Source organism: Protopterus annectens, chromosome 1.part1 (genome assembly GCF_019279795.1).
Source record: "Protopterus annectens isolate FY-2018-M chromosome 1.part1, PAN1.0, whole genome shotgun sequence".
NCBI lineage: Eukaryota > Metazoa > Chordata > Ceratodontiformes > Protopteridae > Protopterus > Protopterus annectens.
Genome location: NC_056726.1, coordinates 1,575,043,227 through 1,575,061,070, shown reverse-complemented (window position 1 = coordinate 1,575,061,070; position 17,844 = coordinate 1,575,043,227). Strand labels below are relative to the sequence as shown.

Below are 17,844 nucleotides of genomic sequence, written 5' to 3'. Positions count from 1 at the left end.
AATCTGCTTTTCATTCTTCTGGCTTATAGTCTATCCCATAGAGAGAACTTGCCACTGAAACCTTTCCCATTGTTCCAAAGAAAACTGTTTTTGTGTTACAGAAAAAAGTCCAGGAGCTGACAAAAAAATGGTGAGCACCTTGGACTTGAAATAGAGACCACTTTTGGGTGGTTGAGATGATGAGTATGAAGACCAGAAATAACATGAAAACAGGAAAGAAATGGAAGAATTGTAAACTATTTTCATAAAAAGCAGTTTAGACATGAGAACTGTGCTTATGCAAGAATTGTCTGAAAAGACTAAAAGTTTGTTGACTCTGTTAAACTGGTGAGAAGACTCTAAAGCATAATTTATACTGTGTCATTAATGTTTAAAAAGACAACAAAGGGACGTGAGACATAGCTGTAAGCAATAGAAATAAAAAAAAAATGTTCTTAGTAAAATGTGTATAATAAATGTATCAAAGTAAATTGCATGCTATATTGTTAAGCAGCTCTGTATAGCATGCAAGAGTATTTTAAATGTGAGATGGGGTGGTGAGTCTCCTCGTCAACTGCTGTTTATGCTAGTGATATTAAAATAAGAAAGTACTTTTTCTTGACTGGAACATGTCCAAGCTATGTACTGTTGCAAGTTAAAGCTGGATATAATAATCTTGGGCTGCTAGAGGGTATACTGATCTTAATATATGTGTATTAAATATAATACTTCACTATCCTTACACAAGTAGAGGTATAGAAAAATGTTATTTTTTCACTCTGTAGACAGAGGATTTTTTTGTAGCTCTCTAGTATTTTAAAAGAGCTGTTTCTTGCATTTGTAAAGCTATTTGTTTTTTATATAAAAGTAGGAGATGTTATGTTTATATGTGCAGGCAATTAATCAGAAAGTGTCTGAAGAATGTGCAGTTGTATAAGAAACTTCATTAGTATTAAAAGAGGAAATGGCAAACAGTTCAGTGAAAATAAATGAAAAGCTGATACTGAGAAAAGTGAATACTTTTGCAAGTAGCTGCATTCCTAGCAGTCTTAGTACTTAAATATTAAATATAAGGGCATGATTATGTTTATTCATTTAAGGGTTGTCAGTGTATTATTTCTTAAGGCTAAACATCAGTTAACTGAGGACATGCAAGCTATTTTTCACATCTGGGAGGTAAACAGAGACAGGAAAAGGACAGATGGTATCTGTGCGGGGGGGGCACAGTTTCTAACTTGTGCTTCCAGCACCGATAAACCTTACTGCTCAACACCTTCTCTATATGCTTCTAATATAAACCTTATGACAGACACATGTAATTGTCTATGAACCTGCTTTATACCCCATCTGTTCACTACAATATTAACATTTTTTGCCCTTCCAAGTTCCTTATCTCATTTCCATTTTTTTAAATTTCAAATCACTAATCATAATATTTATTTTACATTTGACAAAGACAGTAGTACACCTCTTCAGATGCTCAATGTTCAACATCTACTAAATGTATAAATATATTTTATACTGTAACAGTTTCCTTTATTTCATATGACTATAATTTAATTAACAAGTGCGTGTGTAGTTGTTAACGTATATTTCTTAATGTATATATTACTGAATGTCTATTGTAAAATATTTGTAATATGTTGCAGCCTCCACTGAAAAGGATTATTTTGACTAAATTCAGTCTGGTAAACAAAGCAAAATAAAGTTAAAAAAGTGGATAACTTTAGAATAGGTTAAGCCTGTGGGTGTAGATGTCTGTTTAGGGCATCTGCCCCTTTTTGGAGGAGGAGTATGTCCCTTTTTGGAAAGTTTATATAGTTCTGTGTGTTTGCTATAATTTTAATAGGTTGGGAGTTTAAAATGTATTTAGTCTCATTTTTGAGTGTTATTTGTTAAAATAAAATTCTGGGAAATATGACATGGGTTGAAACAGAGATGAGAAGCAGTAAGTGCATACAAGATCAGCCTTCCACACATTAATGTGTGCAAGTAAGTTGCAAGCTGCAAACATACTCAAAATAATTGTCATACAGAATATGTGAAAGTAATAGCTTCTTATCAGAATGACTGCTTTATATCAAGGAATGTCAGTGGTGTTACAAGTATAAACAAAATGCAGTGTAATGAATTATATTGAGAAGTGTAGGGTGCAAACAGCAATGTTACAGGACACACATTTAGATAGAAATGAGCAAATTAATTTGGCAAAGATGGGACTTCAGAACAGATATTCAGCAGAGTATTGGGGCAAAGGAAAAAGGTAGTAAAATCATTCATTGAAAGAGGGGATCCAATAGAGGTAGAAGAGGAAAAGACAGACAGAAATGGTGGATTTGTGGTAATAAGGGGTTATTGACAGGGAAGGGAGGTTATACTGGCTTGTATTTATATTCAACCTTAAGAGAATTTTGGGAGGAATAATTAGCTTTCAGCAGGGAATGTAGTTTAAAGGTTGAGACTATAACCTGATTTGCAATAGTGAGGATATATCAGGGGACTGAGAAGGGATATATAAAAAAGAGGGTAGATTTCTGAAGAATTATATGAAAATATTTGGCATAGAAGGTTTGAATCCACTACGAGAAACTTAAGATAGGATTCTCCAATGCAAAATAACTGGGTTACATTTCACTGAAGCATGGGTATTTAATTGAAAGCTTTGAAACACATCCAATAACTATTTCATATCATGCGCTAAAGCAATGAGACACTGGTGATTTCTTATTTATTTGTTAAAAAGAGAGGAATTTAGGGACTGGGTGGTAGAAATGATTTGAATGTTATTAGGGGAGATAGACATTTCTTCAGAAGGGATATCTAGAGAATAGTATAAAATGAAGATGGAGTTTAAAATATGGTAGAAATAAGAGAGAAAGAGCTAGAAGAATGAAGTCATGGGAATTATTTAGAGGAAGATGTGTAATGATAAAAATACTGCAGAAGAAAGAGAATCTTACAGAGCAAGAACTAGAGCAATTGCTGAGTGCTAAATGGAAAATAAAGGAGTATCTGGATAATATGTATGAGTTTAGAAAGGTTGATTTTAAGCAAGTATGTTTTGGTAATGACTTCAGAACACAAAACTCAAAAACTCTTAGCACATTAACTTAGGCAACAGATGTAGAAAGGGTTTTTGCCAAACGTGAGCCTATGACAACCAGATTTACCAGAGATCCCATGAAGGTGTTAGAGATATTTCAGAAATTCTACACAAATTTGTATAAAGCACTGAAATTGGAATAAAAAGAAAGGCACAAATGGAAATATCTATGAAAGACTTAACAAAGCCAAAGTTATCAAAAAACAAGGCTCAAGAATCATTAGCTAAGATAGGCAGGGATGAGATAAAAAATAATAAATCAGCAGGGGACCCCCCAGGAGCAGATGTTATTTTAGTGCAGGTTTTAACTTTTTGGAAGGAAGAAAGTAAAGATCTGGAAGATGTTAATCAGACTACTGTTGCAGTAGCATGTAGCTGTAGTGGACATATCCTGCCAAGAACTGGATGTCCAAACAGTATGCTAAAATGTTTGAGTGCCTTCAACATGCACTCTACATCTGAGGAAGTATGAGACATGCTGGTATTAATGTTGATGTACACGTACCAAAATTCAGAATTTGTCTTTGGTGCATCTTCAGTGTTTCAGAAAACAGCCTGTTTGAATTTTTGGACAGATAAGTACTCCTGTTTAAACTTTCCTTCCTTTTTTTGTGTAAAATTTCTGTGAATGTTTTATTATGCTTAGGAGAAGTGTGAAGTGTTTGTATGCAAGACAGATACCTTTGAAAGATTCCTCATGTCCTCTTTGTTTTGCCTATGGGAGTGACACACACTTTCTTGTAACAACTGTTTGTCCTTTACTGCAATATTATTAAAAGATGTCAAAATTAATAACCACACAATCAACCTAAAGGCAGCACTTGACCCAAAAGCATAAAATAAAAAAATGGCTAGAGTAACAAAACCAAACAGCCGCAAACAAAATACAAATGAAGACTTTAATCAACAGTCACAACGAGGCTTCATCAGAAGGATTTAGCGAATATTAGAATCAACTTGCTTGTAGATTTAATGGAAATACTTTTGGCCAACAATTTTTTTGATATTTGAAGGGGAGTTGTTTCGGCAGACTTTTGCTGTGGCAGTGGGTGCCAGGTGTGCACCCATATATGCCAACCTGGTGTTGGTGTAATGGGAGAAGAAATCTGTTTGTTTCCTATTATGTTGAGCACACTGTGGCCTACTGTAGGTTTCTTGATGCCATCCTTATTCTATAGAAGGGTGACCACAGTATTTTTCCAGATTTTATAATGTATTTAAACAACAGTACCCCATTTTTAAAATGCATCTATAAGATCCACTCACAAAGGCTAGATTATTTAGATATTTGTTTATACAAGGATTCGGTTAACCACTGTTTTTGGGCTACAGTTTATAGAAAGATGACTTATTTCAAACTCCTTCTTACATTTTGACAGTTGCCACCCTACATTTCAAAAAACAGAGATTGTGAAAGAATAGATGGTCTGATTATCCGGAATTGTAAGTGATGAGATAACATTTAGTAGGAGGATTAATATTTTGCTTGGAATGTTCAGGAAGAGGAGTTATCCTCTAAATTTGTTAAACAAAATCAAGAAGGAGATTGTTGAAGCTAGAAGGGCAAAATTTATATCCATCATTAAGAAATGGTGGGACAATGAGAAGGTACATATTGTGCAACCCATATTATTACCAAAAAATGAGAAAATGGGTGCGATAGTTATTCCATACAACCATGATGTTCCGACCTTTGTAAACATTTTTAAAAGTACATGGAATACAAATTTTACCCCTGACATTAGAGACTGTTTGGGGAGGTCCCCACAAGTTGTTTATGAAAAGGTTTGAAACATGAATGGCTGGCTGGAAAAGAACCAGGAGTTTCAAATAGTAGCCCATAGACCGCAAATGGGTAAATGTGGGGTTTTCAAGTTTTGTAATTATATCAACAATGGGCCATATGTAACAATAGTCCACTATGAGAGGGCATTGCTTGTCCTGGTCATATTGATTGTAACAGTAGAATGATTATATATTTAGCATATTGTTTGACATGTAAAACATTCTATATAGGTAAAACAACTAGACATTTTAAAGATAGGATTGGTGAACATGTGAAGGACATAAAAAATAAAAAGACAACCTATGCACTGTATATGCACTCAGAAGAGTGTTTACATTTCAAAAATGTTTTATTTTTTATGGTGGATAGGGCTTTGTATAATGAAAGGGGATGTGACCCTGAGAGTTTATTGGAATACAAAGAAACTTGATGGCAATTAAGACTGATTGCTGCTTTAAAACCAGGTTTAAATGAGCAAGTATCAATCCAGGATGTTTGAAAACTTCATGCGGTTGTAACTTAAGTGATATTCTATTTTTGATCGGTCTATAATATTCATGGATTGAAGTTTCACATTAATGTATGTTTTGCTTGTTACCTTGTTTTTTAAGTAAGCTGTAGTAGATATACTTGACTATTAAATTCAAACTAAAGCACCAAACTGTGATTTTGTTTTAGGTCAGTTTGTGATTGGTTGTTGTCTTGTCATTGAGTGTATGGGGTTATTTAAAGGAAGTTTTAACTTTTTTATGTAACTCTGATGAAGCCTTGCTGGGACAAGGTGAAAGCGCTAAGTTGATTAAAGTCTTTATTTTTATTTTGTTTGCAGCTATTTGCTTTTGTTACTCTAGCCATTTTTTTATTTTATTCTCTTGGGTCAACTATTAGAAGATTGCTTAGCAGCCTTAAGATATATATATATATATATATATATATATATATATATATATACATATATATATATTACTTGAAAACCAATGGCTTAAATCCTTTACTCAGACAACAATGGATACTGGCTCAAGTATCTTGGAAATCTCCTTTCTGTCTCCCAAGAAAAGGAAATCAGATAAAGAGCTTCTGAAATAGCTTTATCTTCAGCCTTTCTTCAACACCCTCAGGTTGTCGAGTCCTCAGACCATCTCTTGCATGCTTCCAACCTCTCTGGTGCTGCTGTTAGGAATGCTACTAAGGGTTAGGAGTCTAGCACATCCTCAAAGGCTAGATGTACACCGACGATTGAGAAGAGAGAACCCTGTATTGTGATCTCATAATGACTAGACAGTATGCCTCAAGTGTTGATGAGGGAAGGGGTATCTGCTTCAGTGATAGAATTCCAGACATCATATAGGACTAGGACTATTGCATTATACATACCTGGAAAGAAAATTCAAAAGACTTAGTATCTTTCTCTTCTTTCAACCCCATCTGCCAAAGTGCAATGGTATAGTTTTGCCAAAGGGCTTTTCAAAGCCTTTCAATCTGTACAGTCTGCTTTCTCCAGCTTCTTCCCATTTAAAAAAAGAAAAGGTCTCCTTCCCTATCTGTCAGTGACTCCCAGTCAGATTTAGAAGAGGCAGGACTGGATTTTGTTTCCCTAGGTCTCCTCTCCTTGCTCTTTGGAGACAGATTATGAGGAACAAATTTTATCAGATTCTCCTGTGGTGGAAATATCTTTTATAAAGACTATATGTAGGATGAAGGACTTCTTCTAATAGGAAGAGAAAGAAAATTCAGAAACCAAAAAGTGATATATTGACATTGAACCTGTCATAGGTGCTCTTAAGAACACTTTTAATGTAGCAGGTACTTCTCCATACAGTCAGGTCCCTGTACCCAAGATGCCTGATAGGCCTTACAAAGTACCTCAGTCTCACAAATTACTTTTTCATAACCCTTTGGTAGACTTGGCTGTAATTTCCTTACCTAAGGACACTAGTGCCATACAGTCAACTACAAGTAACACTGGTTCATGGGACCAGAGTTGAAGGGCTTTAGATAGGTAAGGAAAACAGTCTATACATCTTCTGTCTCTGCCTTTAAGACAGTCAGTTGTCAGGCTCACTTAGCTAAATATATGATGATAGCATTTGCACATCTGAGTAACCCTCTTGCTAAATTACCTTCCTCTGAGGTAAAATCCTCTTCATTCTGCATGATTTTTTTTCTCTCTCTGAGATAACCACACATTCCTTGAAATGCTCATACAATGCAGCTAATTCGGTATCCTGAGTAACAACCATATGTTCTGTAATGTGCAGCTATGCCTGACTTAGATTTCAAAATCTTTCTGAAGCTGTAAAGGCCCAGCTACTTAATGTCCCTTGGACAAAGGCATGTTTACTTGACACCTCTTTAGCTGATGTTTTAAAAACATTTAAGGAAAGAGGGGAGCTTATTCAAGGGGTTAAGCTAATTTTTCAGAAACACATTCCAAAGTACAACAGGAGCTACTCCCTACAGTCCTTCACCCTTTCTAGAAAATCCTTTAAACAATCCAGACAGAAATCTGGCAAATAGTATTAGAAAAAGTGTCAAAGAGATCGAAAGGAAAAAGGAAGTGGAGCTTAAGATCCAACCCAGACCAAGAAAAATGAATAACTATGTTTTAAGTCCAACTGCCAATGACCCCCCCCCCCCGACACTCCTTTTAGTCTAGCAGGCAATCTTTCTATTTCCCTCTTTGGAAACAAATCACAACAGATTCCTTGGTATTATAAACAGTTTAGAAAAGATAAAAGTGGCATGAGAACTATTTCCCACCAAACCTTGGAATTCCTCCACATGCATTAAAAAAGACCCATCTGCTTACTCTCATTCTGTCCTGTATGTTATCTCAAAGCATCATAAAACAATTTCCAAAATCTCAATGTCTGGTGGAGACAGGAGGGTGAGTTTGCACCAAATCTGTCTGCTAGCAGATTGGCGATGTCGTCAGGGTTAGTATGAGTGGTACCGTCCACTATTAGTTTGGCACAAAGCTGGGATTTCCCTTTTAGATTTCTGACATAGCTAAAGAATGTCTTGCGATTATCTTTAGATAGGATTGTCATTTTAGCTTTGTAATTGGCTTTAGAGGATTTTATAAGATATCTAATTTTCTTGTTCAAGCTGTGAAGGGTGTCCTTCCTCTGCTGAGTCAGTTCCTTTTTGTTTTTAGACATTAGTTTCTTCCTCTTGTTGTACAACCTATTTATGCTTGATGTCCACAGGGCATTTGTGTACCCCTCTGTATAGCAGTCATTGTTGACAGTTGTAGGGGGGGGGGGGGTTGAACCTATTTATGCCATCGCTTAGGAGGCTGTAGTTTGCTTTGGAGAATTTGTTTATCCTTTTTGCTCTTGTGGGGAGTCAGGTATGATTGTTACTTCAAATGAAACTGATCTATGAACAGATCTTACCAGGGATGGCAACACACAAGGGGTAGTACAGAGGCACCCTATGTTGGTGACTACTAAGTCTAGGGCATTCGATCCCTTTGTGGGTGTGCAGACTATCTGTTCCAGAGCATTTGCATTAACAAAGTCCAGGAACCTTAGGGGAAGTGTGTTTGTGCTCACATATGACTCCTAATCGATGGAAGGATAGTTGAAATCACTCATGACCAAGGTGTTTGGCTGTATAGTGAGTGAGTGACTCAAGTAGGTCCAGGTAGGCAGAGTGGTTCTCATGGTTCATGGTGGGGGACCCATAGCTAACAATGATATGGAAGGGGTTTTACAGACAGTTAGTTGGACTTGGAGTAGCTCTAGGGAGTCATACTGTTTGACCAGTCTTGAAGTGTATTTGTCTTTACTGAAGATGGATATACCTCCCCCTTTGGTTCTTTCATGCTCGTCACACTTTGTCTCTGAAAAGACCTAAGAACCATTCATGGCAGAGGCCCCACTGGTCTTCTTAAGGAAAAATAAATACATCTCAAAGAAATGATGGCCATAATAAATATATTGACTTCATGACCTCTTCTGCTAATCACAGATGACATCACTGTGATGTGGTATATAAACAAACAAGGAGGTACCAGGTCTTACCCATGTGCAGACTAGCCATAATAGCCTGGGAAATTACAACTCAGTACAGTCAATCATTCAGGCTACTTACATTTCATCAGAACAGAACACAGTGGCAGACACATTGAGCAAATTTAAGACAGGCCCCCCCTGAATAGATTTTGCACCCAGGGGTCATCCAGGAGATTATCTACCTGTGGTGGAATACCTCAGACAGATCTGTTTACCTCCATTCACAACAGACAGTTAAGAAAATTCTGCTCTGGGATGCCTTGCAGAAAAGCCTGGAAGACATATGCTTTTTTCTTCACATGGTAAAAAGTTCTAAAAGGACTCTCCAGCAATCATTTTGGTAACTACCTATTGGCCTGGACAACACTGATATTTCTTACTCTTGAAAATGGCCAAGGGAGATTACCACAAGCTTCTCCATAGAATGAATCTGCTCAGAAAGACAAGGGACCACTGGTCCACCCCAGCCCACAGAACCTTCTTTTGAATGCTTGGATAATAGAATTTTGATCTGTGTTAGGCACTTACTCCCAGAGCACATGCAGTATTATTAAAAGAGGCTAGAAAACCTGCTACTAGGAAGTCCTATTTAGCCAAATGAAAGAGATTTTCTCATTGGTGCCACAAGAAGAGCTAGGAACCATCCACAGCAGGGGCCCCTCTGTTCTCAATTCTCTGTGTGTGAATTGCTGAAATCAAGCATTCTTACTCATCTGTTAAAATGAATCTTTCAGCCATTTCTGCCTCTGTCATTAGATCCTGTCATTTCTTTCCTATTCCAAGTAAAATAATTTTTGAAAGCAGTGTTGCATAAACATCAACCTTGAAAATGTGTGGTTTCCTCCTTGAGAGCTCAACTATATCTTAGAGGAATTCACTCTACCACCCTTGAACCAGCTCATTACGCTGACTTGTAGTTCTTGACGCAAAAAACTGTTTCACTCGCTGCTATGACATCAGCTAGAAGAGTATCTGAGTTGCAAGTTTTCATTGTGATAACCTTTCCTGATATTTCAAAGGGACAAGGTAACCTTAAAAACTAATCCTTCCTTTATGCCTTGAGTGTTCTCTGGATTTATTTTGAATCAATGCAATCATCTCCCTGCGTTTTTTTCTGATCGAAAAAAAAAGGGGCGAGAGAAAGAATTCTACATATTCTGAATGCCCATAGGCAAATCATATACTACATTGACAAAACAAAAGACTTTAGAGCTTCAGATCATCTTCTTTGATGAAAAAGTAAAAGTAAGCAAACAGGGTCAAAACCGACGATTTCTGGATAGTTATCACGTTCAGACCATTTTTGTTATTTTTGCCATGGTATCGAGCCACTCCCTCAGAAGGCTAAAGCTTTATCTACCAGAGCTCGGCCTACTTCTAAGGCATTTTGGAAAGTTTTTTTTTTTCTGTTCCCACCTTTACCAAGCATTACAAGATTGACTCATTTTCCAGGGCCAGAATAGGCTTTGCCAGAATAGTTTTCTAGGGATCTCCAGAGGTGAAGTTGTGGACCATAATTAGCAAACATTTAAAGGAATTTATTTGAGAGGGGAAGAGGGCGACTGTTAAGTGAGATGTGTTGTTTCTCACCACAGAACAAGGTTGTTTAGGACTATCTGATTTGAAGGGATGTTAGAGCTATGCAGATAAGGCTCATATACATAAAACAAGCAGAAGGTTACAAATCAAAAGGGAAAGGCATGACGATTATTTGGTGGTGGGGCTGTTCAAGAAATAAGGAGAGAGCAGGATTTTGGCTGTAGGCCCTTAAAGGAGAATAACTGTAACCATACAGAATAATATATTTATAAAGTAGCAGAAAGTATTCTAAGAACTAAGCCAACACAGGACTGGAGAAAGGAAATGTAACCAAAAGAGATAACTACAAGTAGGAACACAGAAAATAGATAATAGGGGTGGGAATGTATTGGAGAAAATTAGCAAAGGAACTAAGGCACTGGGAACAAATAACTGGAAGAAAAGTAATAGAGTGGATTGAGTCTAAACAGAAGTTTGGACTGCAGGCTAGAGACTGACGTCCCTACCAGTTACTGATAACAGAGTACAGGCAAAGAGACAGGGGTGTCCTACATGAAAAAAAACAGCTGTGGTTCAGTTTTTAGTTGAGTCTAGAACAGAAGCTGCTGTTAAAACGTGTTAATTCATGTAGCATTTTATTGTTTGATAACTATAAAAATCAATCAGAAGAGATTAGAAAAGATTGTGACGAGAGAGAGAATTGAAAGGCATTATATAAAGTAATAGTGGGAAGACATCTGTATGGTTCCTAAGTACCCAACAAAGTCCAAAAGGTTTAGGGTTTTTGCATGGAATTGTTTCTGTAGTTATTTGTATATCCTCAAGGAGATGTCAGAGAAGTGTTTCTCAGGTGAATAACGATTGCTGGAGGTATGAAGGGAATGAATGGGGTAACCAGGAATGTAACAAGTTGGCAGATTTTAAAAATTCCCTGGAGAGAAAATGATTGTATCTAAAAAAACAATTCTTTTGAGCTGAGATATAGAATATGAACTGCGTAGACATATTAAGGCCTATCTAAGTCTAATACTATTGGATACCAAAAAAGCAATTACTATAAAATGGAAATCAAAGTCAAACTGACCATAACTGAAGTGTTTAATATTTTAAAGGAGTTAAAGTAATTACAAGTGTGAACTTTAGAACAGGGAAGGAACACATTACTTAGAAATAAATGGAATTTATGGGAACAGTGTAAGAAGAACAATATTCAGTAGGATGAGTGAAATTAAAGGGAAGACAGGACTTGAGCAATACATACATAATAATGTTCAGGTAGAGGAGTGAAATTTAAGAGAAGGCAAAACTTTAACAATTTATCTAATGTTGTAGTGAATGATAAGGCTTCTTAACTTTAGATCAAAGCACCTTACTTTGATCAGCATTTCATTATTCAGATAGTTTTGAACATCTGTTTTGGCATCTGTGTGAAATAATGAAAAAAGAACATTGAGATAGAAACGGAAAGACATAGGACTTCCTGTACATGTTAAGAACCTCTGCAGCTGAAGTAGAGAAAGGCAGGGGGAGCTTGCCAGCTACTTGCTACTTTAGGGTCTATATTAAAACATCGACAAAGCCATTAATTGAACGACTTTATAATCAAAAATGCCGGTAAAATAATTCACTTTTGTGGGGGTCTCCGCCCCCCACAGCCCCCTGCTAATCATATATACTTTTATATGTCTGATGTCATGTGTATTTTAATGTAAATAGGAAGTGATGTATATGTTGAGTGACTTTGATGATGTTGTGTATTTTACTATAAAAAGGAAGTGATGTTTATGTTTAGTGACTCTGATGATTCCTTGGATTTGAAGGTGAAAGCGCTTAGTCACGAATAAAGCTTGTTCTCTTTCCTGCCACTGTGCTGTTTTTATTTTTGGTATTATTAGTGATTTTTGCCCCTGGTGAGGTGGAATTTGTGTGTTAAATGTTCTAAGTGCTGTACTGGAACTGATGTTACTATAGGCACAGGGCTCTACAGTGCCGTGCCAGCACCAATGTTACAATGAGGATCTGGGCTGGGGGGTCCTGGGAGATAAACTAGACACTGGAAATTCAAATTTAAACTGTAGCAATGGCATGATATTACTATGGTGACTGGTGGTGAGGGGATGCACTAGACAGCTGGGAATACTCCATAAAGTGCTCTGAGAGACAGAAAAACATAACAGAAGTGGAGGAGACACTGCACACACTGTAAAATGCCATAATGACACCAAAATGATATGGGGATGGGGAAACCACTGCACACAAAGGATAAAGTGAAGTGTCATAATGGCACATACTTCATAAGGCTGGTGGGTGGGGGAGAATCAATAGGTCACTGGGGATGACACTTTAAAGTACTTTAATAGCACCAACATTATAATGGGGATCAGGATGGGGGGTACACTAGTTCACCAGGGCCTAATACATAATATGTGCTGCAATGGCAGTAAAATATTACCGGGGGGAGTGGGGGGACCATAGGAAGGTGGAGACAAGTATAGTGACCTGTGTGTGCGTGCGTGTGTGTGTTTCCATTTCTGTTTCTGTACATGTGTGTGAAAGAGTGAATGGAGGGTCTCTTATTATATTAAATTCTGCTGTCTGAAATATTCTAACCTTGACTGAAACTCACGCAACCTAAGTTTGAATAATGGCTAGGGCAGTGGAAGAGAAGGGCAAGGCAGACTGCAGGTTAACAGTGTATGAATCACCCATCTTGGAAGGAGGGTGCAGTGGTTCCAAGCCAGCTGGGTGTGCTGCTTTTGTGCATATGAAGGCTTGTGTGAGCAGGAGCTGATATCGAGGAGGATGTGGGTTATGGTAACCCAAGCTAATGACAGTAGCTCTTGTTGGAACATGCGAAGGATCAGGGATGTAAGGACAGAGGAGCACAGGTAGTCCCTGCAGTGATGCAAGTGTCCATGTTACAACAAGTGGGTGGGGTTATGAACTACAGAATGTCCTCTGTTGTTGGGTTGCTGGCAAGAGGACAGGCAGCCCTCATGCTTGACTGTGCAGGGTCCCCTCTGAAAGAGTCCTTTACTGCACAGGATTATGGGTAGGTGGAGGGGCAATTAGTCAGGAAATGTTTTAGATTCCTTATTAAGTCCTGCCAGCCTCAGTTCTATTAGTTGACAAAGACAGAACTACTCATCCTGATCTATCATTGTGTTAAGTATGTAACTATCATGTTTGTCTTCATCCAGATGAGGATGCAACCAGTTAATGTTCTACTGGTTGTAGCTTCACCTGGTAATTGCTTAACCATTTGTAATGGAACTGAAAATTACTTGATTTTAGTTTTACATAATGTTAGTTCATATTTGGGGCAGCCACGGTGGTGCAGCGGTTAGCATTGCCACCTCAAAGCAAGAGGTTCTCTGGTTCGATCCTCGGCTGGGGTGCCTTCTGTGCAGAGTCTGCATGTCCTCCGTGTGGTCGCGTGGAGGACAAAGACATGCTGTAGGTGGATTGGACACACTAAATTGGCCCTAGGTGTGAGTGCGTGCATGTGTGCCCCTTCTGTGGAAGGTTGGGTGCTGGGCTGGCAACTCGACACTGTAAAACTCCACTGCCAATCATGAGCGGACAGTGATCCGCTGTGGCGACCCCTAACCGGGAAAAAGCCAGAAGAAGAAGAAGATAATGTTAGTTCATATTTATTTCATAATTTGATCATTTGCTTGGTGTTAGTTCATGTTTATTTCAGAATTTGATCATTAGCTTGGCCTTTTCAATGCAAACACAATTGTATATTGTCATAAAGTATATAAAATAATTCAGTATTACCAGTTTTTAATAATCATGATAAAGTTCATTTTGAACTTATAATTGTAATACAAGCCTTTTGTAAGTCTGTTTAATAGGCAGATTGTACAATTATAACCTTGTACGAGTTCATACATAGTGCTATCATAAAATCATGCTACATTTATTTATTTAAAAGTCTTTTATGTGTGTCCCAGCATCATGCTGCTTAAGTTACTTTATAAATTGTTTTGAAAGTTTTTATCACCATTAGGATCAATCACTCTTAATATTCCTTTTGCAGCAGCTTTATTCACATAAGCATCTCATCTGCCTTCAGAGTTTGCACAAGTTACTGAGTTATTTTTCACTTTTTCAACCCAATATTGCGAACAAATGTGTTTCTTTCAAACATGAGCTAGCTGGCTTTCTTAACATTTCCTTTTGTATCTGCATTGTATACCATTACTCTGTAAGTACATAAGAAAGGCAGAGCCAGAACTGCAACATAATATCTTTCAGTTACTGCTGCATGAATATGATGACATGGCAGCTGGACATGTGGGCTCGTATGTGCATGTTGCTTTGACGTACATATGTTACAGTGTGCACAGTTCTTCTATTTGCATAATATTAATGGAAGCCTTTATGTATTTTAAGTAGCACAAGAGGGAAATATGAATAACCTTCACTAGGTGCAGTACATAATGTGACTTTAAAACAACAATTAAACTATAGGAATATTCAAAGGAGTTAAAGCCATGCATCTTTCTCATGTCTTTTTCATATGTTGATCAGCTGGTAGAGCATCTCATTTCTGTGTTCTTTGTATGAAGATTGTATTTATAATAATTCTTTTCTTTTCTCCAAAGGTATCTTTTGTGGCTCATATTGCTGGAGGCCTGGCTGGAATGACAATAGGCTATGTTGTCTTCAGCAGTTTTGACCAACGACTAATAAAAGATCCTAGGTTTTGGGTGTGTCTTGCTGCTTACCTGGTGTGTTTTATGTTTGCTGTATTTTTCAATATATATTTGCAACTTTCTTCCTAAGGTAACACAAAGCATGGTGAATGTGTATAATAAACATAAAATGCAGTATTACAGTTACTTGCAAGAGTAACGACTATGACATCCTATACAGGACATTTGTTTTGCTTGACTTGGAACTGGATTACTTACTTACCTTTCATCTGTATGTCACATTTCCACCACTGAAGGTCATATTACTAGAGATGGAGAGTCAATTATGTGAAAAGGCATCTGAAATGCCAAATTATGTCACTGGAATCTGACGCCAAGGCTGTGAAGATAACACTAAAGGAACATTATCTTCAGATCAGCATAACACTGTTCTGGTGATACTAGTCCAAATACAATGTGTTTTAAAGATGTGGACACAAATGCATTGCTTTAGTTACAGTATGGCAATGGAGGGTTCTCTCTGAACCAAAAGAATTGATATATTTCAAACTATAATTTAAGATAATGTATATTTTTTTTAAGATTGTGTCCTCCAAAGTGTTCTTACTAGACTTTATTTGCTTTTGTCTTGCCATAATGACCTTACAGATGCGCATTCATTTATTACGATTTGTACACATACTGTAAACCATAAAAACAGTTAACTGTGAGATATTTTCACAAGATTTTTCTGGTGCCCTTAATGAAGTTATTATATTAACATTTTACTGTTATTAAATGCTTTTATTTTGTAACGTGTTTTTTCTCTTCTTATATTGTTTGCGGTCTTTGTCATAGCTGGAAAGGGTCCTTCAACTAGCCTACTTATGTGGTTATTATATGAAATACTTATTAAATAAATAAATGTTTTTGTTTGGAAAATGAAACAGTCTGTTTAAAATACTTAGGATGAGCTGATTATGAAAACGTTTTATTCCTTCAGTTAAAAATGCATGAAATTGCAGCATTGTTTTCCTCTTTTAGTGCCATTTTGGAATGAATTACTGTTGTGTCTCTACATCTGACCAAAGAAAGTGGAAAGTTAACTCTGTGCTTTTAATGCAATGAAGACCTTGTGAATAAGCAAGGCTTTTTTCTAAAGTTCTAGGTCTAATATTTAGTGTATTTTAAACATTTTTTTCTGAACATTATGAGTGTGTTGTTCAACTGCATGGGCAATTGTTGGTGATATGAGCTTTCAGATGACTTTAAACATAGGTGTGTGTGTGTGTGTGCATCGAGTGGTATTGTTTTTTCCACACACAAGGACCATTCACGACCCTATTTTCATGCCATGCTTCATTTATTTTTCCCTTCATTAGATTCACATATTCTCTGAGCACTATAATGGTTTCCTGTCTGTTAATGGGAATATGGTAGAAAGTGATATCCTCTACTAAGGTAGACCTTAATGTGTATCAGGTTCCAGTAGACATCAAGACAAAGACTACACTATGAACTCTAGGTGTTATACAGATAGCTGGGACTCATTTTCTTGCTTTCATTCCACATCTTTATTTCTTAATGTGATTGAACTGTGATGTATTGATATAAGAAGGGCACATTCATATAAGAGAATAAGAATTGTTTGCTGAAGAGATATTGCAGAGGAAGTAATCACCTTTAGTCCTCATCACTTTACTACATAGTAATTTCCCGGTGTGGTCAGTGACCTTACCAGATGATACAAATTTGTGTCCCGAGTGTCATACCAGAATTGTACATTTCCACTTCTAATTTTGAATATCAAAGAACAGGAAAATAGCTGATTATAAATGCAGGAAAGGAAGTATGAATTTTCCACTAGCTATCTACTCTGTTGGAAATTTGACAGTCAGTACGATCTGAATGTTTTCTGAAGTTAAAATTGTGAATGTGTTTAACAGGTTTACATTTAAAATTTTGAGGGAAGGTTCGGCTACCACGAGATGTCGAATAACGATTGGCTGACCCGTGTTGCCGACCCTTCAGTTGTGAGAATCTCTGTTCAGCGAATGCACAGTGCATTCACACAGATGAAGTCGAGCTTGTCACTAGAGATTGCGGTACAGTGGGGATCGGCAAATTTACCCTTTTCCCCACTGTAGTGTGATCTTGGAGTTGGAATATATAATGTGCAGGGGGTGTGGGGGGTGCAGCCCCCCACAGGGGGTGTTGGGGGGGATTGGCACCCTACAAAATCATCATGTCACGTGGTGTGCAGTGTCAGATTGCACACCATGGATGGTGGGAAAGGTTAAATTCGCTACAGGAAGTGTGTTTGCGACATGCTGACTTTCTCGACTTTCTGTGTTCAACATTTTAGGCGGGTCTATTTTTTGAGTGTCGACTATATGATAGTAAACCATTTACTATTGTACCAAATCTTATGAAAAAGAGTTTGGCTACACAAATGGGGTGATAATTTGTACTAGAAACATCCAGGTAATTTCAGATACTGAAATTACATTAGATTATACTGACAACATTTATGCAGATTGGACCCAAACAAAGAATAGAGCGAGGACAGAATATGCAATAATGACCTGAGAACTCTTCAATGTGAGCTTACAGTACTGTTATCACTCTTATTTAGTAGGAGATTTAAATATAGGGAGATTCTTGAAGATTCTATACATGAACAGGGTCTATATCACTTCAGCGAACCATCACTTCAATGAACGCCATATCCTTCGAAATGGCATTCATTGAATTCCCCCTCATATGGGGGGCTGC

The 17,844-nt window shown here is 37.2% G+C and overlaps 1 protein-coding gene across 4 annotated transcripts in view; it reads left to right on the top strand.

The window, feature by feature from the left end:
- RHBDL2 (rhomboid like 2) overlaps window positions 1-16,010 on the top strand; it is a 595,588-nt gene extending 579,578 nt beyond the window's left edge. For all 4 annotated transcript variants that reach the window (XM_044083432.1, XM_044083438.1, XM_044083448.1 and 1 more), the window contains one exon: window positions 15,040-16,010. In XM_044083432.1, coding sequence (XP_043939367.1) covers window positions 15,040-15,219 — 180 coding nt within the window. In that variant the 3' untranslated portion in view covers window positions 15,220-16,010. The remainder of the gene's footprint in view (window positions 1-15,039) is intronic.
- Window positions 16,011-17,844: the final 1,834 nt, after the last annotated feature.